The 21711-nt window shown below is 38.6% G+C and overlaps 1 protein-coding gene across 1 annotated transcript in view; it reads right to left on the bottom strand.

Moving 5' to 3' along the window:
- The window catches only part of tdrd12 (tudor domain containing 12), a 116274-nt gene that overhangs the window by 18684 nt on the left and 75879 nt on the right, over window positions 1-21711 (bottom strand). The window contains exons 28-35 of the mRNA XM_059651532.1: window positions 19229-19297; window positions 17175-17355; window positions 13754-13812; window positions 13423-13615; window positions 6373-6500; window positions 4987-5041; window positions 4751-4864; window positions 4512-4665 (exon numbers count right to left, since the gene is read on the bottom strand). Of these exons, the coding sequence (XP_059507515.1) occupies window positions 4512-4665; window positions 4751-4864; window positions 4987-5041; window positions 6373-6500; window positions 13423-13615; window positions 13754-13812; window positions 17175-17355; window positions 19229-19297 (953 nt within the window). The remainder of the gene's footprint in view (window positions 1-4511; window positions 4666-4750; window positions 4865-4986; window positions 5042-6372; window positions 6501-13422; window positions 13616-13753; window positions 13813-17174; window positions 17356-19228; window positions 19298-21711) is intronic.

The raw sequence follows: 21711 nt of genomic DNA, 5'->3' as shown, positions 1-21711 counted from the left end.
CCTTAAGCATGAATTTTACACAGTCGATGGCAACCATCAAATAGGATGCCGTCCAGAAAAATCTGGTTTGAAAACAGGCCTTTTTGCCTGACAACTTGAATGACCCTAACCTGTTTACTTGAAACTGCTATCAGCTTTGCAAGGCATGGTCTGCTGCAAACGTGGTGCCAAATTCAAAGTCCTGCAAGATCAGTTTTACACTATAAAAGCAATAGATTGCATAATATAAAAAGCAATCCATGTATAACATGGTGGCACTCCGATATAACATAGTTCAACATATTACAAAATTACTGTAATATGCGGGTGCCACGGCTTCTGACTCTCTCCTCAGTCGGGCCTGACTGCTCCACCAGCCGTGGCCTGATCTGACTCCCCTTTAGCATCGGCCATGAATACTACACCTCTGTCCCAAGTCCTCCTTTACCTTTGTTCCTTCAAGTTATTTCTACTCTTCCTTTGGATTATTTTCATAATTGAAGTGTCTTAACCTGGAATCCTTTTCATAAAACTCATTTGCATTCTCTCCAATGCATTCATATCCTTTGTGACCTGTGGCATCTAATACTGTACACAATACTCCAACTGAAGTCTAACTAGAGTCCAACACAAGTTCAATTTCCCTGTTCTTGTACTCTGTTGTATGAAATGCCTTTAGAGCACCACATACACTATAACAAAATCCTTACCTTCATCAAACTTGTTAACTCTTTGAAAACCCCAGCAAGTTAGGCACAATTTTCTCTCAACAAATCCATGCTGACTCCTCCAAATTAAACTACATTTTCCATGTGACTTATTAATTCTACTGAGTAATTGTTGCTACACGTTTCCCTCCACCAAAGTTGAAATCAGCAACCTCAGATCAAATTTTACAAACTTTTCTGAACAAGAGCAGAATGACTTCAATTCTTAGTCCCATGGCACCACTCCCTAAACCCACAGAAGATTGAAACATCGCTGCCAGTACTTCAGCTTGTTTCAATCTCCTTGAACATCCTTGGATACATTTCATCCAGTAACAATATACTGGGTGTTACCATTGATCATAAAATTAACTGGATGTGCCATATAAACGCTCTGGTTACAAGTGTACAGATCAGAGGCTACGAATTCTATGGCAAAGCCAATCCACAAGGCACAAATCAGGAATGTGACTGAATACCTTCCATTTTTCTACATGCATATTGTTCAAACTACATGTAAGACGGCAGTAAAGGCTTGATCTACAACTCTATTTACTGACCAGCATATTGTGGCAGCAGTGATCTCCATTGACAAGGTGCACTGCAATATTTAAGCAAGGCTCCTTCAACAATACCCTTTAAACACACCTTTGCCAGCACTCGGAAGGATGAAGGAAGCAGACTTTCAGGCTTATGGCCACCCACAAGTACTTCTCTAGGTCTTGTCTTGGAACTACATCAACATTTTTGTCAAACTCCTGGAAATCCTTGCTTAATGGGTTTACCTACAGCAGTTCAAAATCAACTTTTTGTGGCTATAAATGCAACCATAACCACTCTCCGAAAATGAATAGGAAAAATGGCAAGAAAGCTCTAAAGTCTTTAAATGCATTGTGTTCATCTGTTTATAAAAAACACATTTTTTAGACACATTTTACATTAAAAACTACATTAATGAAATTGCTGTTCCTGGTAGCAACTTTGCTCCTGCTTGACTTTTAATTTGCTGAATAAATGTCTCATTGTCCACATGACTGTACATGTGCTATTCTCTGGTGGTCCCACCTTGAAGTGTTTACACACAAATTGCCCTGCATGAAGAAAAACAGCAGTGAGACAGCACACTTAAATCAAATAGAGCTAAGGTGCAGCTCTTAGAGATCTGTCACCAGGTGAGGAATTTCCTTCAGGCCCATCCATCTTTGGTAACTTTGCAGTACTCCAGAGCGTGCGTAGTCTGTTAAGCTGCTTTAAAATACTCCAGTAAAAAGTTGTACCTGATAGAAGCAGTGTTTAGTGTAGCCATTCTTAGCAGACCACTGCGCTGAGGGTCAGAGGACATCTGTGCCGCTCTCTGTATACCTCTCAGGTTTGAATACAAGGCACTTCCTCGTAAAGCTGATACACAAGTTTAATCGAAGATAATGAAGTGCAAAGCTGGATGAACACAGCAGGCCAAGCAGCATCTCAGGAGCACAAAAGCTGACGCTTCGGGCCTAGACCCTTCATCAGAGAGGGGGATGGGGTGAGGGTTCTGGAATAAATAGGGAGAGGGGGGAGGCGGACCGAAGATGGAGAGAAAAGAAGATAGGTGGACAAGAGAGTTGCAGTGGGAGAGAGATTCCCTGAGGTTGGTCCGGAGGGTAACTTCTTCAGGTTAGGCATCCCTGGAAGAGGCTTCGCAGTGGGGTTAAAATTGTATCAGTGATAATGGGAACGGCAGATGCTGGAGAATCCAAGATAATAAAGTTTATCGATCTATGATTTCGGACACTACCTTTAGCTGAGGAGTCAATTGATTGCGATTGATAGACAATGCTTGGCAATTGCAACATCTTTCATCTTCAAGATGTCAGAAGAGGTTGTTCATCTCTCACACGAGTATGACTTCACTAGGTCTAACACCGAAATTACATTATAGCAGATATTTTAACCTCAAGTAAAAGTTAATATATATATGAACAGAAGTGATATATCATTTGCAATGACAGTACTCATGCTACCTCTATAAACTCAGCTTTCTTCTTCCCTTCTTCCTCTGCCTCCCATTACATCCTAATACAGGGCAGACTTCTACAGCTGGATGGCAGGGGCCCTGCTCTGTGGGTGGTCCTATTGACTTTTAAATCTTAAGAGGTCACCCCATGGCCTTCTACTCACATGCAGAGTCTCTCCATTCAGCCTGAGTTACAGCAGGCACTGCCTATAAGGCACAAGTCAGGAGTGAGATGGAGGGAAGACTGTGGCTCCAACAACACTCAAGAAACTTGACACCAGCTAGGACAAAGGAGCTGACTTGATTGGCACCACATCCAGAAGCATTCACTCCTTCCAGCACAGACACACAGTAGCTGCAGTATGTAGCATCTACAAAATGCACAGCAGAAACTGATCAGTGCTCCTCAGACAGCACCCTCCAAACTCATGACACTACCGTTGAGGGGGACAAGGGCAGCAGACACATTGGAACACCACCATCTGCAAGCTCCCCTTCAAGACATTCACCATCCTGGCTTTGAAATATATTGATGTGCCTTCACTGTTGCTGGGTCAAAATCCTGGAACTCATTCAGTCACGGCATTGTGGATGTATCTATAGTAAATGGACTGCATTTCCTCTAGCCTTTCAGGAACAGCTAGGAATAGATAATAAATTCTGGCCGATCTGGTGATGCCCACATTCCCAAAAGAATTTTTGAAAAACAAACAAATAAACTGACTTGGTAAAACAGAGGGATGTGAGCCAATGTAAGTTGAGAGTGACGTTTGCCTCTCAATATCCACTCTTATTGTTCCACTCTGTCTTTGGCCTCTAAGCACATCATCGTTCTCCAGTATCACATAGTTTATTAAACCACCGTTTCCCACCCTTTTCTTCCTTCCATATCCTTCCTGATACTCCTAGCTACAAGGCAGTCAAGTTTCCAGCTCAACATTTCTTTGCATTAGGTCTGTGTTATGGCCATTTAACAGTCCTTACCATCACTTGTATCTGAACCTTACAAACCTCATTTAATCAATCTCTGTAGATTTATTTATAAATGCTCCAAGCTCATTTTAGACAGTCTTGCATTTTGTTGTCACCTTTGATTTGCAAATTATCTTTTACTCCAGTAATATTTGTCTCCCCATATATCATGATTCTTCTCACCAATATTAAATTCAGTTTTCGAACCCCTATCAAATCAATGTAAACCTAGCCCATGCCTCTAATAAAGAGATAGAAGACTGCAGTCTCCAGTTTACACTTAACTTGTAGTCATATCCTTGCTGTTAACAACAGGCAGCAGAGTAGAATACAGTTCTTTCATATATTTTGCGTATTGATGCTTATGAATTACACACAAGTAAAATAAAATAAATTTTGTTGTAACAGGTCCAATGAAAAGAATGACTTTTAAAAGGAAATTCATGACAAGATGTCAACATGTTTCTGGGCATCATAATTAGCAATGTTTGATATATAACCACAGGTTCTATATCATTGTATATTATATCAAACAGAATATCCTACAAGCATTTCCTTTATCTATCACTTTTTCACTCAAAAGAGATTCATATTTATATTCCTCAAATGAAAACAGAAGGTGAAAGACATAAATAGAAGTACTTTTTAAATGGAAATTCAACTAAATTTAAAAGCAGCACTGAATTGGCAACGCTAATTCAGAAAAAACACATTTTGAAACAATGGAAACAGTACTTTTGTTGAGACAGTACTATCCTATCTGAAGCAAGGCAGCTTTTTTACTAAGAACGAAATGTTAAATGGTATTCAGCTATAGATTTTGCTCCAAGGTCTGCAACTTGCTTCACTACAATTACCTTAAATTTCAGCAAACTGCTCCATTCACCTTTCTCTTCTTTGAATAGTATTATAACAGGTTCTTCATTTTTAATGACACATGAGCTCTTTTCCTTTAAAATACTGCCTTTAAGTTCCAAATCTGCCAAATATAATTTAGTACCGACAGAAGCACTGCAATTGAAAGCAAAGTATCGGATAAAAATCAAAAAGATAACAATTCTCTTTCTAAGCAATTCACACACTCATTGACTTTTACCTGAATATGACTCTGCAATGATCAAATTTACATGAATGTTCTGTAAAATTCTGCAACTTGATATTTAGTATAAGACGATCTTCCTTCTGATGCCACTTGATTTCAGGGTTAAAGCTGCGGGATTATATGATCAATGATAATTTAAGACACAAGCTCTACAGTTTCGTTTGAGTTATGAAACCATGCTGCACAACTAGGTTGGAAATTTTGAATACTTAATTATCAACATGATTAACCTTTTAGGATCCACCGTTAATTTATTCTGTCTGTCTTCAGGAAGATCCATAATGCCTGCAATTAAAAAAATGGTATAGTCAAAATACAAAATAACAGTTTCTTCCTTTTCCCAATTACTGACCTAACAGATACAGGTGAAGCATCTTACTAAATTATGTTCTTTTAGAAAGATGGAGAGAGTTGGCAATTAAAGTGCTACATAGGTACAAATCAAGAAAACTGCTCTGTCCTGGATAGCGTTGAGCTTCTCGAGAGTTGTTGGTGCTGCACTAATCCAGGCAAGCATCACACTCCCGACTTGCTCTTGTAAATAGAGGAAAGGCTTTGGGGACTTCGGGAAGTGAGTTAAGCAGTGAACAGTTCCTGACCTCTGCTCTGCCCTTGTATTAACAGTATTCATGTGGCTGAACCAATTAAGTTTCTGGTCAATGGTAATCCAAAGATGTTGTTATGATAATTTAACCCCTGGAATCCAATTCCTTTATCCGTAATGAGACCTGCAGCCAGGTTGCCACGACAAATCTCCGACTGAGTACTGATGAGCATGTATGAATAAATGCTACTTGTTAGCACTGTTCATAACATCTTGGATCAATTAGCTAGTGAACAAATAGTAGGAGACTGATACGACAGTAAATGGCCAGATTAGGCTCAACTGGAGAAACTTTCAATATTGTCAGTTACAGTCCTCGGTACCACATCTGGGATGTAATCATGGCCCACAGCTTTTATTGTATCCGGTGCCTTCAGTCATTCTTGATATCACATGGATAAAATCAAGTTGGCCAACAACTACACACTATTATGTTGGGGACCTTAGAAGAAAGGTAAAATGGATCATCTGCTAGGTGCTTCGGGCTGAAGATGATTGCAAAGTGTGCAATTTGTCTTTTGTACAGATGAGTTAGGGGCACCTATCATTGAGGGCATTCATTAAGTATCTGCCTCTGGTTAATTGTTTATTCACCAGTGATGACAGAAGAGGTGGAACTGCAGAGCTTTGACCAGATTCGTTGATTGAGAGGTTACTTAGCTCTGTCTATTGCATGATCATTCCACAGTATATATGAAATTGCTTTAAAGTGAAACCAGTTACTGAAGAGTTTTTTTTAAAGCAGTATAAAACAGGCACTTTTCACAACTTACAGGATCTGGAAAGTAGTTGTGTAATAAAAACAATACACAATGAAATAATGTTATTGAGATACAGCTTTTAAACTTATAGCAAAGACTGAACATGGCAAACTAGCATCAATAATGCTGTATTTGACCAAATATTTCATTTTAAAAAACACATCCATGAAAATCTCTCAGGTATGCAGAACAATTTCTACTCCACCACAAAATGAAGTACTATAAACTATCTACCAAGGTAATAACCATACCTGTATTTCCTTCACAACAGGCTGCATCATTTTGTGGGCAGTGTAAATTTTGTAAACTGGCCAGGGAAAACTTCAAATTATTTGCAACTTTATATGAAGCAGTCTTGCTGGATGTGTGTACTAACTGCCTAAAAATGGTCAAGAAACACTTGATTAAATTCCTATGCAGATCATACTACAATCAAAAGTTAGATCAAGAAAACATGAACGATGAAACTACAACTGTAAACATCTGTTTTGCATTTTTTCCTTATCTGCTGCTTATACAGTACCTCCAGAGAAATGTACATATATATATTTTGCAGATACTGTAACATTACAAACCTGTCAATAGTTGAAACAAGTCCACTCAATAACATCAAATTCAGACTCTGCGGTCTTCCACTGAGATAACACAAAACCTTCAAAATGTTTTCCAAAACCTAACAAAACACAAATCTGATAAGTATCTGAGCTTTCATCAGCATACTATCTTGATGTATGATCTGAGTGTTAACACCTGTTATTCAGTTGAGAATCACATGGTGATTTATCGTAAAAGGAGTCTTTTGATTGAGACATTAAACTGAAGTGGAATACAAGACCACAAGACATAGAAGATCGAGGGAGCTCCACAAATCTTTTGGTCAAAATGCATCCCACAATCAACACTACGGAAACAGATCATTTGGTTGTACGTCATTGCTAAGTAAGGAATCTTGCTATGCATAATAATTATCACATTCCCTTGCACGGCAAGAGTCATTAAACTTCAAAATTACTCCTGTTAGATGTTCAGTTTGAGAAATTCAGAAGGGAATCCTAACATTTCCAATAATTCATTGGATATGTAACATTTCAGTATGTCCTAAGGACATGATCCCAACTGCATTCCCCAGTCTTTCTTTCAATCGCTTTCTATTCATCAATACATTGCTCTGAATATTCATGTCCATTTAAATTTAAAACATTATTGTAGAAGTGTTCAAACATTTCTCAAACCAACACTGTAGTATTGGTTTTCACATTTTGTCCATCTCCAGAAAATGCTTTTTACTTCACACATTATGAAATTGATACCCTTTATTTTATGAAATTTGTTGCACCATTAGAATGGCTTTATGAGTCTTATTATCAACAATACACAACTAAAATGTGGCACAGTAGTAGTTACCCTACCCGTGGTCCAGGAGGCCCGTGTTCAAATCCCACCTGCTCCAGAGGTGTGTAATAACATCTCTGAACAGGTAGATTAGAAAAATAGATTACATTTAAAAAAGAAGTTTGGCTAGATTAGTTCTGATTATAAAAACATCGCTATTGGTCCCAAAGTATAACTGCCAAAAGTGGGTGCTAAAGTCTAAAAAGCTGCCACATGGACTAGTCAACGAATAGATGAGATTATGTTATTAGTAGAGCTAGGAAGACCACTGGTAAATATAAAAGCCAGTTGAAGGTACAACATGAGGGACAGGAGATTAGGCCTATGGATTGGGAATACGAATTACAAAAACAAGAAAACACGAATGTAAGTTCAGATGACAGGCAGATGGGGTGTGGGTGGTGGTTTGTGAGCTGTGATGCCCCCAGAAAGAGGTCATGAACTGTTCAAATGAACTTTAACAGGATGGGTGGTCGCATTGTAGCAGAGCAGGAAAAGACGACAAGATACAAGGTGTAGTTCAACAACATCGAGAAATAAATTTCACACCAGGAAAACCACCAGCGGCAGAAGCCCACCTCAGAGTTAGCAGATAATGGTCAGCCAGCCTTATTCTTACATGAACATGCATAGAAAAGGTGCTTGCTTATGGAACATATAAGCTCAAGCCAGGCTACTAGCAAAAGTTTTGAAGATTTTCTTTGCTTTGTTAGCAATAAAATCTTGGGAATGTAGGCCAGTTGATATTAAAGCTGCAATTTGGAATTAGGGAACATCTCAAAAGAGATAATGGGAACTGCAGATGCTGGAGAATCCAAGATAACAAAGTGTGAAGCTGGATGAACACAGCAGGCCAAGCAGCATCTCAGCAGCACAAAAGCTGACGTTTCGGGCCTAGACCCTTCATCAGAGAGGGGGATGGGGAGAGGGTTCTGAAATAAATAGGGAGAGAGGGGGAGGCGGACCAAAGATGGATAGAGAAGATAGGTGGAGAGGAGAGTATAGGAATATAGCACAGCAACTCATATTCCGCTTGGGAACCCTGCAGCCCAATGGTATCAATGTGGACTTCACAAGCTTCAAAATCTACCCCTCCCCCACTGCATCACAAAACCAACCCAGCTCGTCCCCGCCTCCCTAACCTGTTCTTCCTCTCACCTATCCCCTCCTTGCACCTCAAGCCGCACGTCCATTTCCCACCTATCAACCTCATCCCGCTTCCTTGACCTGTCCGTCCTCCCTGGACTGACCTATCCCCTCCCCACCTATCTTTTCCTCTATCCATCTTCGGTCCGCCTCCCCCTCTCTCCCTATTTATTCGAGAACCCTCACCCCATCCCCCTCTCTGATGAAGGGTCTAGGCCCAAAACGTCAGCTTTTGCGCTCCTGAGATGCTGCTTGGCCTGCTGTGTTCATCCAGCTTCACACTTTGTTATCTCAAAAGAGATTTGTTTCTTCATTCTTCTAAAACAGTTAGAAAATACAATGGGAACACCATGGACGTTAAATTAGAAGTATATTTGGCCTAAATTATGTGTCTCTAGAGTTTGGTACTTCTCAGTAACTACATTCCATTTAAACTGAGTTACCTCTGGTTAAAAGCAAGCCTTGACAAGTTTTATTGGCACCAGCAGGGGGAAATTTACAAGTAATGTTGCATGCAGGTGATTTTTTTTTTCCGGGGTAGTTGTGGGATACTTGAAAGTATTGTCATTAATGGGCTTATAAATTGAAATTGGAAATAAGTGGGAAGGCAAGTACTGAGGTTGACAGAAGGGGAATAAACAAATCAGGCAAATGGACAAAATCCTGGCAGGTAGAATATAAAATGATAAAAATGTGTGATATGCACTTATACAGGAATCCATTATCAAAATGGAGAAAAACAACAAAGTTATAGCGCAGAGAGATTTAGGGGTCATGCAAAAAGCCAACAGGCAAGTTCAGCAGGTAATAAGAAAGGCAAAGGGAACGACATATAAAAATAGGAAGATCTTGCTAAAACTATACAAGCCATTAAAGCTATCTGCAGACTAGGCCTGAAATGCCGTGAATAACTTTAGTCCCTTTGTCGAAGGAAAGATGTAATGTAATTGGAGACAGTACAGAGAAGCTCACTAGGCTGATTCCAAATGTAGAAGGACTTCCTTACGCTGAGAGATACAGTAGGTTGGGCTTTGTACTCGTTGGGGTTTAGAAGAATGGGAGCCAACTTTACTGAAACATGACAATTTTAGGGTCCTTGACGAGGTGGATGTGGAGATGCAGTTTCCCCTTGTGGAACTCAGTTCTTGCCCCTTGTCATTCCCTGCCAGTTGATTAACCTTACTTTAGATTGTTCTTTATCATCTCCCACCACCATCCTTGCCAAACCATTGTCTACTAAATGCTACCTCAATGTAACTTTGTAAAGGCCACTCAACTCATCAACAGTATCACTGGCGGAACTCTGGTTTGCAACTATAATTCTCCAAACTTAGAACTTCAAATCACCCAAAGGTTAGGCTGCTGCAGAGACAATCAAGGATGTGATTCCGCACAAGGAGAGGAAAAAGAGTCACATTAGGTCGATCATGAATCGCTTAGCAGATTTTATTTGAGAAAAAGATTGTCAGCATGAAAGATGGGCTTTAGTATGTACACTGTCCTAAATATTGTGACTAAAGGAGAAAGAAATTGCACTGTTAACCTATCTAATAAGGAAAGTACTGCTTTCAGAGACTGCACGACAGAGACAAAAGAGGCTTTATGAGGATAAATAAAAGGCATGCAACTAAAATTGTTATTCAGAGCATTTTTGACTTTCCAAAGTATCTTTCTGATAGCAGAATGTTTTGCAACACCACTAATTACCTTTTACCTTGGAATTTCTCTTCAAGTAAGTTGTCACATGCAACGCAACTAGATTTTTGAGAGTTGAGAGTTGTGATTTGTTTGCACTATCAATTTTGATCACCATGTGAATGCCAGAAACCAACCAAATGGCGTGTGCCTGTATGAGTGGTATATTTTCATTGTTCCTGTGAATGTTTCACACAAAATTAATGTAATTATTATTTCTCATTTTACCTTATCCTTTGAAGACAGTTCAATCTTCATACAAAGGTGACATATAATCTCTTGCTGTTCAATTTCTTCACAAACTCTGGAAAAGTTGCAGCATCATGTTAAAGACCACAGTAAATCCTCACTTAACATTGCTCCTAATGCAGATTTGTTTTAAAATTGTTTATTCTTTGGGCCTGTTTTATGATTTTGTATTGCAATTTTTGTTTTTACCTCATTTGTGCCTTGCTGTCTAAATTCAGCATCCAAAAATCAACATCAAGTAAAAGAACAAAAAAACTGATTGACATAATTCTGTGGAAATTCAGGAAAACAATGCGAGAAACCAGTTTGAAGGTGACGAAAGTACTTGCGCATCTATCCATGATACAGGATTTAATGCTTTCCTTGAAGCTGAAGGACGTTTTGGAAGAAAATCATTGGGGCAACTAAATAAAATGTGGGGATAAAAATTATAAAAACCATAATGCAGTGCTTAAAGACTGAAATATTACCGAAAGATTTCTTTGGAAAATACATTCAGGCACGAGCCTGGAAGTACTTGTCCCCGCTTTGGGGCATATGATTTCTGAACCTTAGAGGAAAAGATGGCAGAGATAGACTGTGAAGGTTAAGGTAAGAGTCAAAGAACCAGACATAGGGGCCTTGTTGCAGCTGCTCATCGTAGGCTAATTAAATTGCACAGCACAGAAGAAAGCCATTCAGCTGATTATGCCTAAGCCTGCTCTTTGGAATAGCTATCCAACTACATGCAATACTTTCCCGTCCCCACAACCTCACACTGTCCTTCCTCCAAAGTATACAGTATTTCTTTGATACTTAGTGGCTTATCTAAGGTCATACAATATTTCAGGTAAGAATGTACAATGTTGCACACGTATGGTATGGTATTTCAACTTATACATTTGCTTTTTCAGCTAAGAAATGTCCAAAGGAATCCTACTCTTGTTTTAACACAGGTACCGAAGTTTCACCAAAGGTTATCTTATTTAAAAGTTGCTATTTTCAGGAATGCGACTGAGGGCTTACTTTATTCTGAAAACTGTCATGTTGATTTTAACTTCCAAAACATAATGAAATTGCCTTAAGTGAGTAAAGTTGTTGAGAAGAGGGCAACCAAAAGATCATGGATTCAAACTGAAGAAACAACAACAGTTATCATAGAGACCCCATATGCTTATGTTCATTTTTTATTATAATATGATAAATAAATACTTTCACAGTGCCGTGCTCTCCCTGACAGCTTTGTATTTGTCTTTGCTGCAAAAATTTAACCACTCTTTCTTTGAAAATATCTCATGACACCCGCCTCAATTACTCCCTGTTGCAAAGCAATCCATGCTCTGCATTATAAAAACACTTCCTAGACCCTCTTCTTGATAGGTATTTTACAACCAACTTGTTCAGAAATATAGTTACACACCTCTGAAGTAGATGGTACTAAAGCCAGGCCTCCTGGCTCAAAGATAGGTAATTTACCACTGCAACTGAAGGGCCCTTTTCCTGCCCTTCTTCTCTCACTTCTCATGAGAATAGATTACCTTAATTAGCTGATAGAAATATACAACTTATGCTTGGTCAGCCTGGAGGGCCCAAAAGATAAGAATTTTAAAAAGTACTTTTTGGATTCTTCATGTGGGTAGTCAGTTAATATTGGGTTGACTCCAGGATACAGGTTTTTACTTTTCATTTCTAAAAGATTTGAGAAGTGAAACAAAAACAGAAGTTGCTGGAAAAGCTCAGCAGGTCTGGCAGCATCTGTGAAGGGAAATCAGAGTTAATATTTTGGGTCCAGTGACTCTTGAAAATTGAAAATAGGTGAACTCTGTAGATGGCAACTGCTAAAGTGACTGCCTGAATGAGTTGGTGAGCCACTTTCATGCCATCGTACCACTGTTTATGCTGACATGGCACAAGTTAAAGCTGTGTGCTATAATCCGTCATGAGTACTTATTGCCCAGTTCCACACTGTAATATATATTTTCAAGACTTCATATCTTTTATGAAATGGGGAAATCACCTACTTCTTGGGAGTTCCATTAGGTAATGCATTTGAATGTTGCGCTTAGGCTATGGTGACACCTGTGCATATGTACCATCCAGACTAGATATTATAGAACAACCACAAATGGTACTGCAAGTTTGCTGACATCAACCAAGGACTGTGAATCTTGCCTGATAAACAGTATTATTAAGGATCAGAGATTAACAGCATCACTCTAGGTTTGGAGTTGGGACAGGGGGAGTTTGCTATAATCAATGCTCATAGAACTTCAGCAATAGATTTCACAAAAAGGAGAAAGTCAGGAATATAGAAAGACAAGTGGCCGTAAAAATAAAATTTAAAAACTTAAATACTGCAGAAAAATTGCAAGTTCTAACTTAGTAATCTAACCAAGCCAATGAAAATAAAGCACTTTATTTTTTGTATGTATATTATCTATACTAATCTATTTCTCATTAGCAGAAGACAGAAAAGGGAGAAAACGGAATACGAACTGAGAAACGGTGGAGCAAGATAATGGAAACAGAGCCAAGGAAAAAGATGAGGGGAGGAAAGAATGAGAAAGATCAGTTGGGAGGGATTTAAGAAAGCCAAAGGCACATATTTAGACAGGATAAGCAAAATTAAAATGTGCTCAAGGAAACATATTTTTGGATGAATTACATCTATCTACTTAATTTCAGAATTTCTTCACAGATTGGAAGAAAAACATAGTAATTCATTGATTACTTCCGTCTAATCCAAACTCCAGCTTCCTAAATGTTGAGGTTCAGTAAATTTTCTTACATTAATGTTAGCATTCTATGAAGGAAGATACTATCAAACCATTCTTTTATACCTGTTGGAGCAAAGAAGTGAAGCTAAAGCTCCAATGGTAGCTTCCCACACATTAGTTTCAATTGGCATTTTCAATAAATGGCAAAGGTGCTTCAATGCATTGGCATCAATTATAGCGGTGCGCAGGTCAGCGTTTTCACCTAGAATTCCAAGTGCAACACATATGCTTTCTTGTAGTTCTGCACTGGTCACACCTAAAACCAGAGAGATTTCAGACCAAATGAGGAATGGCTTCAACAATCTGAAGAATTTAAATTATAACATTGTTCAAGATTGTGAATTAGATGGCCAGAATTCTTTATCAGTAAAAACAGACACAGATTTGTTCTTACCCTGAAGCAGCTTCACAAGTGCATAAATTCCTGTCTCTTGTTTGATTTCATCCAGATCTCTGCAATAAAATAACTGAAAAAATTAATTCTAAAATATAATTAACTCAGAACAATTTAAGTGATTTGGAACATTAAAAAACTTTTGTACAAAATTAAACTGTGATTATCCAGGAGCAATTTCAATAATCTTATAGGTAACACTTTATAGGATGGCACAATACTGTATAAATGAAGTGAGAATGGGGTTCGTTTTAGAGATAATGGGAACTGCAGATGCTGGAGAATCCAAGACAACAAAATGTGAGGCTGGATGAACACAGCAGGCCAAGCAGCATCTCAGGAGCACAAAAGCTGACGTTTCGGGCCTAGACCCTTCATCAGAGATGAAGAAGGGTCTAGGCCCGAAACGTCAGCTTTTGTGCTCCTGAGATGCTGCTTGGCCTACTGTGTTCATCCAGCCTCACATTTTGTTGTCATGGGGTTCGTTTTAGATTGTTTTAACTAGTAGCTGAACATATTTGTAGAAGTTGCTGCTTATCGGATTTAATTTACTCTGATGCAGAATGAAGCCTCTCACATTGTTTTCTGAATATCTTACTAACTTAAAACAGCTTTTATTTTACGGAAGTGTCTTGCAATCCACTTGAAATCTTCAGGGGTATAGTTGGTCACATTGTAGAAACTGGAACCGCAAATCGTCACTAAAGCCCAAAATGAGGACATCACGGAAAAATATTTCCGAAGTACATTAAAAAGATTGACAGAACTGGGGTAGACAATTTGTCTTCTTAAGAAGATTAGAGACATGGAAAACAGAAGCACTGGGAATTATCCATGAAAAAGACAAGACAAACATATATCCAATAACAGAAGAGGAAGGCGGCCATTTGGTCCTTCGAGCCTGCTCTGCCATTTAATAAGATCATGGCTGATCCATTTGTGTTTCAAATTTCACATTCCCATATACTTCAATAACCTCCCGATTCCCATGCCGAACAAGAGTTTATCCACCTCTAGCTTAGGAAAATCAAGACTCCACTTCCAGAGGTAGACTGTTCCAAAGCCACCCAATGTTCAGAAAAAGAAACAGTTTCCTCATTTCCACCCTAAAAGGACAAATGTTAGTTTTAAAACCATTTAGCATTGAGTCTGTGGCCACAGAGACATTCAAGCTAGGGGGCTTTTGTGATACAATGGTAACTTCCCTATCTCTGAACAGGAGGCCCAGATTTTAGTCCTCCCTCCTTCAAAGGGGTCTTATTGAACATCTGAACAGTCTGTTTAAAAATACTTAAAACAGTGCCCCCGAGATCTGGGACTGAACCAGAGGAAACATCTTTTCCTTGTCCAACGTGTCAAGGCCATTCATCTTATACACTTCAATCAAATCACTTGTTAATCTTCTCAACTCCAGTGGGAACACAAACAGTCTATCCAATCGATCTTCATTAGAGGTCCTGCTTATTCCAGGTATCAATTTAGGACACCTACTCTTAAATGCCTCCTACACATTTACATCCTCCCGTAAATAAGATGACCTGAACTGTACACTATTTGAGATGTGGTCTCACCAATGCCCAGCAGAACTGAAACATAACACCTTTACTTTTATGTTTAATTCTTCTGTAATAAAGGTTGGCAACACAGTAGCCTTTTTGAATATGCATGGTACCTATGCACTACTTTTTTCTGATTCTTGCACCAAAACACCCAAATCCCTCTACAACTGAAATTCTTCTGTTGTTTTTCATTTATATAATACTCTATTGTTTATGTTCTGCCTGCCAAAGGGAATAACTTCACATTTTCCCACGTTATTCACTTTATGTCTGCTAGATATTTGCCCACTTACTCATCCTATCTATAATCATTTCCAACTGCCTTATGTGCACTTCACCACATGCTTTCCAAGACTCCCATTACTTACTCTTTTACTTTTTCAAGTACGTGTAGAAATTATTGCTGCTTTCACATTTCTAGGCAACTCCCCATATGCTTTAATTTCTTCCTCCTGATTAACTTTACAGTCATTCTTTATATTCTGATCAATCATCTCAGCCTGTCACTCATCACAGAATAGTCAAGCGTTTCTTCCTGACATTTACAGCCTATATTAACTTCTTCAGTTAGCTTCAGATAGTTGGTCCTCCATGAAGAATTTTTATTTATAATAAGAATAGATGCATTTTGAGTTTTCTGAAATATCCTTTAAATGTCTGCCACTGTGTCTGTATTGATCTATCCCCTAGCCTGGTATGCTAGTTCACTTTAATTAGCTCACAGGTTTCACTTATCTTGTTTTAAAACACCAGTTAGACCCACTCTTCTTCCTTTCAAGCTGGATGCATAATTCAATCACTGTGCTCTCTGATACCTCGGGGTGCCAGGTTATATGCACATTTAGATACAGATCTTTTAGTTTTGTCTTTTCGTTATCCTTGCAATTCTAGTCTTGATAGTCGGTCAATTCCTGTATTTATTTCTCTCTACTCCTTGCTGCCATTCTCTGGCTCTGATTCCCCACATTACTATTTTTTTAAACCTTGACTCTACTTTGGATATGCATTACGCATTTTAACCCTTACCTCCATTATTTGGTTTAAAATCCTGTTTATTTCCCAAATTATGTTGTTCACAAGGACAGTGGTCCTAGCATGTACTATGTGTATACTTCCTATTGGTAAGACTCCCTCTTTACCTCGAAGTTTGTTACACAGCTGAAATAAGTCCTTGGGCACATGGTGTGTGATTGGAATCAGCACAAAGGCAAAGAAAAGGCAACTGAACTCATTGCATGTTTGATAGCATTGCAATGGCTTTGAAATAACTACAATTTTATAGTGAATGACAATCATCCTGTTATTGCATGTTCTAGTCACCAAGAACAGAATTTTCATATTGATTTGAGGGTGGAAACAAAGGCAGGCCGGAGTACAGTGCTACAGTTTTTAGTAGCAGCCTCTCAGCAGCAGGGGTGGGAAGGACCAGTACTCCAGAATGCCAGTCACAATCACCACCCCTCTGGCTACAGTTCACCTCAAAGTATTTATTCTTCACAGTGTTAACTCTGCAGCTGAAACTACTTTTTAGTTCAAATATTTTAAATTTGTTGAAAGGGCATCTCAAGATTAAGGTATCCTTCATCTTCATCACCAGCAACGAAGCATTTGTTCTTGCTGTTCCACAAGTCCTCCCATTCAACCACCAATTTTGAGTCTGCCTGCCATCCTTAACTGAATATGAGCACACCTGCTATCCATTAATTGTACAATCAAGGAAAGATCATTGTTATCTAGCTGCTCCCAATAGTTCAGGGTTAGGGCACAAATTTAATTTGAAAAATAAACACATTTTGGAACAAAGTTAAATGTGTTCATATTCTCTGCTAATGGAGATTGTCTAGTATTTAAAATGGTCTTACCTTCCTTGCATCCTCGCCAAATGAGTCATGGCAATTATTACATCAGTTTGTTCTTTTGGGACAGACAGGAATCTGAGCAACCAGCATAAGGAGTGTAAACCTGAATCTGATGCACTTTCAGCAGGATACTGCAGCACAATGTTTTTGAGTTCCTCCACTATTGTAGTTCTTAATGCTGATGCTTTAAAATAAAAAAAGTGACAAATATATTTAGACTGCATTACTTTGCAAGAATCTAATGGGTCAAGGCCACGCATTTATATTGTTTCACAAAACAAGTCATTTAAAACTACCAATAACATTTTATTGTATAATCCTGAGAAAAGTTAAACATTTTAATTACCAGGGATTCCCACCAGTCATGCTCCTCTGCTCAACATACAATTCAGTTATCTAACAGAATTTACTAAAAGCTAGTCCACCAGGAGAAAATACAATCTAAAAAGCTAATCGCCTTTTTCTCAGGGGCCAAAAATACAAAGAAATGGAAGGGTTGGTGCAGTTAAATAAAGCTCTGGTTAGTCTTTTGGAGCAGAGTGTTCAGTTCTAAGTACTTTCCATAAGGAAGGATACATTACCTTGAGGAGGAGTGCATCACAAATTCCCGGAAGGACGCGAGGACTAAAAAGTCTAACCTGTAACCTAGTCTCATAAGTGAAGCAATGATCTTGCTAAGTGCTTAAGTTGATTAAAAAAACTCTTGGGGTAATCCAAAATGTCAGGGAATAATTGATCATCAGAGTTAAATTGTGGGCATGAAGCCCTACTTTAAACGAAGATGGTGGGAAACTGGAGCCTTCACCCCCATGCCCAAAAAATGTTGTTTAGGCTCGGTGTATTAACAAACTTCAAAGCTCAAATTGATTTGCTGTTGATGGCAAAGTAGTTAGGGGTGACAGAACCAGATGAGAATACAGAATTAACGTTTAGATCAGTTATAATCCAATGAATAGCAGCAAAGGCCTAGGAGGCTGAATATCATTTATAAACTAAATCACTGAGCAATGCCACATGAGATGGTGGGCAAATAGCCTCTAAAACCCAAGGGTGGACTGATTTAGTGACTGTAAAAATACTTCTTTATACAGATAAAGTTTATCAGAATTCAAAAACAGAATTCATAATTCCTGCTTTTATATATTTCCTTTGATATGGTAAAATGTACTTAAGGGTTTCATAGACTATCAGACAAAATTCAACACCAATCCACACAAAGATATTAGCACAGGTGACCAAAGTTTTGGTTAAAAAGCATCTTAAAGTGAAGTTTAGGATGAGCTAATTTTGATCTGTACGTTGAGGCAATGGGTGAACAGGACATGAGCAGCTCAGATGCTCATTCCAGAGCTCTTCCAGAGGGTGGAAGGAAGACCAGCCAGGAGAGCATGAGAACACTCACATACCCAAGTAACAGAGAAGGGCTTCAGGTCCAGATGAGTTGAGGCAGGGGCAGCATTGATTTTCTCACCAAATGCCTGCTTAGCATCCTCTTAAAATTACAACTTCAGCTTGATATTAACATTTGTCATGTCGATGCAACAGTACAGAGCTTCTCAAAGTAACGATTGGAACTCCAAGTGTGGACTGCAGCTGAAATCTTGGGGTTTTAAGCTGTAAAGCAGCTTTGTCACCCTACAGACCCAACCGAGATACAGCAGCTGTGAATCTGCCCCAGCAGACACCTACTCTCTGGCTCTCAACCCATTTTCAGTTCTCTGAGGGTTTGGGCAATTTCAATCTTTGACACTGGATTATAGTGGGAAACAGTTTGGGATGCACTACAAGATTTTACAATAAATCACGTGCTAAATGATTTTCTTTTATAGAAAAGTTTCATTTGGCCAACATACTGAAATTTTCAACTTAAAAACCAGACCAGCTTACTAATTTCATAGCTATATGTGGGCATTACTTACAATTATGATCTCCTAAAAGTGCACAAACTGAAGAACACAGGTACAAAATGTAGCTGGTTTTTTTATTTTCCACAGCTTCTGAAAACAATTGGTTTAAAATTGCAGGTGACCCAATGTCTTGTTGTTTAGATTTCATACATTCTGACAGTTTTATAGAGCCAGCATTAGAGGGATCCTGCACGACAACATGATAGCATATGGCATCAGCTACAAAGGAAAACAAAGTTTTCAAAATACAAGGAGAATAGTTCAACAGTATATTAATTTAGTATTTCTCTGAAGACAACATTACATTAAAAAATAAATTGACTAACCATTGCTAGGCCATTTGTGAGAGTGTTTAAGAGTCCATCACATTGCTGTAGATCTAGTGTATTACGTAGGCCAGACCAGGTAAGAACAGCAAATTTCTTGCTCATAAACATCACTGAACTAGATGGATTTTTATAACAATCAATAATAGCTATTATGGCCATCATTATGGAGGCTAGCTTTATATTCCAGATTTATTAAATTAATTCAAATTTCAGCACCAAAATTCAGCAATTACGTAACCGCCTCCACCAGAGACCACAGAATGTTGCAACACAGCAACCTGGGTGTGCTTAACATGTAGTATAAAAAGTTAGTGTACACATACACATCAAAGAATTGGGAAGACAAATGAAAATGTTAACATATACGACAAGGAGAATGGCACATAAAAGCAGGGAAGCCTTAATAAAGCTGTACAGAACATTAGTAAAATCACAATTGGAGTATCATTTACAGTTTTGTCTCCTTACTTAAATAAGGATACAACTGCATTGGAAGTTGTTCAGGGACGATTCACTAGGCTGATTTACATCAAGAAAAGACTGTGTCGTGAGAAATGGTTAAGTGGACTGGAACTATACTAACTGGAGTTTCGAAGAATAAAAGATGATTATATTGAAACATATAAACATTCTGAAGGTCATGGTTGGACAAACGTTGGGAGGATGTTTTTCTCATTCAGGAATCTAGGACTGGGCAGTTTAAACATCGGAGTCTCTCATTTCAGATGAGTTTGAGGAATTTCTTTTCGCACAGAGTGTCACAGGAATTCTCTTTCACAGAGAACAGTAGATGCTATGTCGCTGAATATACATAACACAATTAGATAAACGTTTGGCCACAAGAGGTTAAATGGGACAGCAAAGTAGAATTTTCCTCAAATCGGATCAGCCATGATCTTATTGAATGATGCAGCAGTTTCGATGGATTTTGATGGCCCATGCTTGCTCCTATTTTTTATGGTCTAAAGCTAATGTTTTTCTCTTGGGAGTGGAGGAGATATGATAAAAGTGCATGAGATTGATGACAGGTTTAGATAAAGTAAACAAGGACGAATTTCCTCTTAGCTAATGGCATTGCTAGGGAACACAAATTTCAGACTTGAGGCAGGAAGTACAGAAGGGTAAGGGGAGTTGAAGAACTTATTTTCAGGCAGTGAGTGGTAATGATTAAAAATCACTTCCAACGAGAGTGGTGAAAGTGGATTGGTTTTGACTGATACCTCACTTCTAATAGTGGTGGATGCAGAGATAATAAATTCAAAAGAAAAATGGGACATTTAGAGGAAATGAACATAAAAAGCTAAGGGGATAAAGTAATGGCATGGGACAGGGTGGAATGCTCTGCAAAGAGCCGGCATAGGTTTGATGTGCTGAATAGACTAATTCTGTGCCTGTAAAACTTTTATGAATGAGTGGGAAGTTGTGCACAACATATACCCAAATTTTGCCATGCTCCCACTGAGCAAGGCTTTTCATCTCAAGCAACAAATTTGAAAATATGAATACTTCTACCTTCTCTCCATCCTGATCTTAGCCAAATCTAGAGTCAGAGATGTACAGTACAGAACCAGACCCATCGACTCAACTTGACATCTGGAATTCCTGTGACACACTGTGCGAAAAGAAATTCCTCAAACTCATCTGAAATGAGAGACTCCGATTTTTAAACTGCCCAGTCCTAGATTCCTGAATGAGAAAAAAACATCCTCCCAACGTTTGTCCAACCATGACCTTCAGAATGTTTATATGTTTCAATATAATCATCTTTATTCTTTGAAACTCCAGTTAGTATAGTTCCAGTTCACTCAACCTTTTCTCACGACACAGTCTTTTCTTGATGTAAATCAGCCTAGTGAATCGTCCCTGCACTGCGTGGCTTTCTAATCCATTTCAAATGGCAGCTGACAGACAACTTTATTTGGGTTAAGAACAGCAAACTTCCTTCCTTAAAAGGATATTAGTGAATCAGATGACATTCTGTGATAATCAATGGTCATTCACGGTCACCAACTGCCATGGTGTAATTTGAACCCATGTTGTCAGAAAATCAGCTTTGGGATGATGAGTTCACTGCACCACTGTTTTCCTCCAACCCAGATTTATAGCAACAGAACCACAATTCTCAAGTACTCTGTAGTTCTTCATCTTTCAAAAGTTTCAGAAATGTAAAAGTTTAAAAAGTTGCAGTTTGCAATTCTGTACTGGTTGTTCAGAGGTTTAGTGTTAATGGCCAGTTGAAATTTAACTGGAGCTGTGGACCAAAAAGTATATCTATATATCAGTTTGATGTGAACGTCCTAATGT

The sequence above is a fragment of the Stegostoma tigrinum genome, chromosome 16, assembly GCF_030684315.1.
Source record: "Stegostoma tigrinum isolate sSteTig4 chromosome 16, sSteTig4.hap1, whole genome shotgun sequence".
Classification (NCBI taxonomy): Eukaryota; Metazoa; Chordata; class Chondrichthyes; order Orectolobiformes; family Stegostomatidae; genus Stegostoma; species Stegostoma tigrinum.
This window is presented reverse-complemented; position numbering and strand designations above follow the sequence as displayed.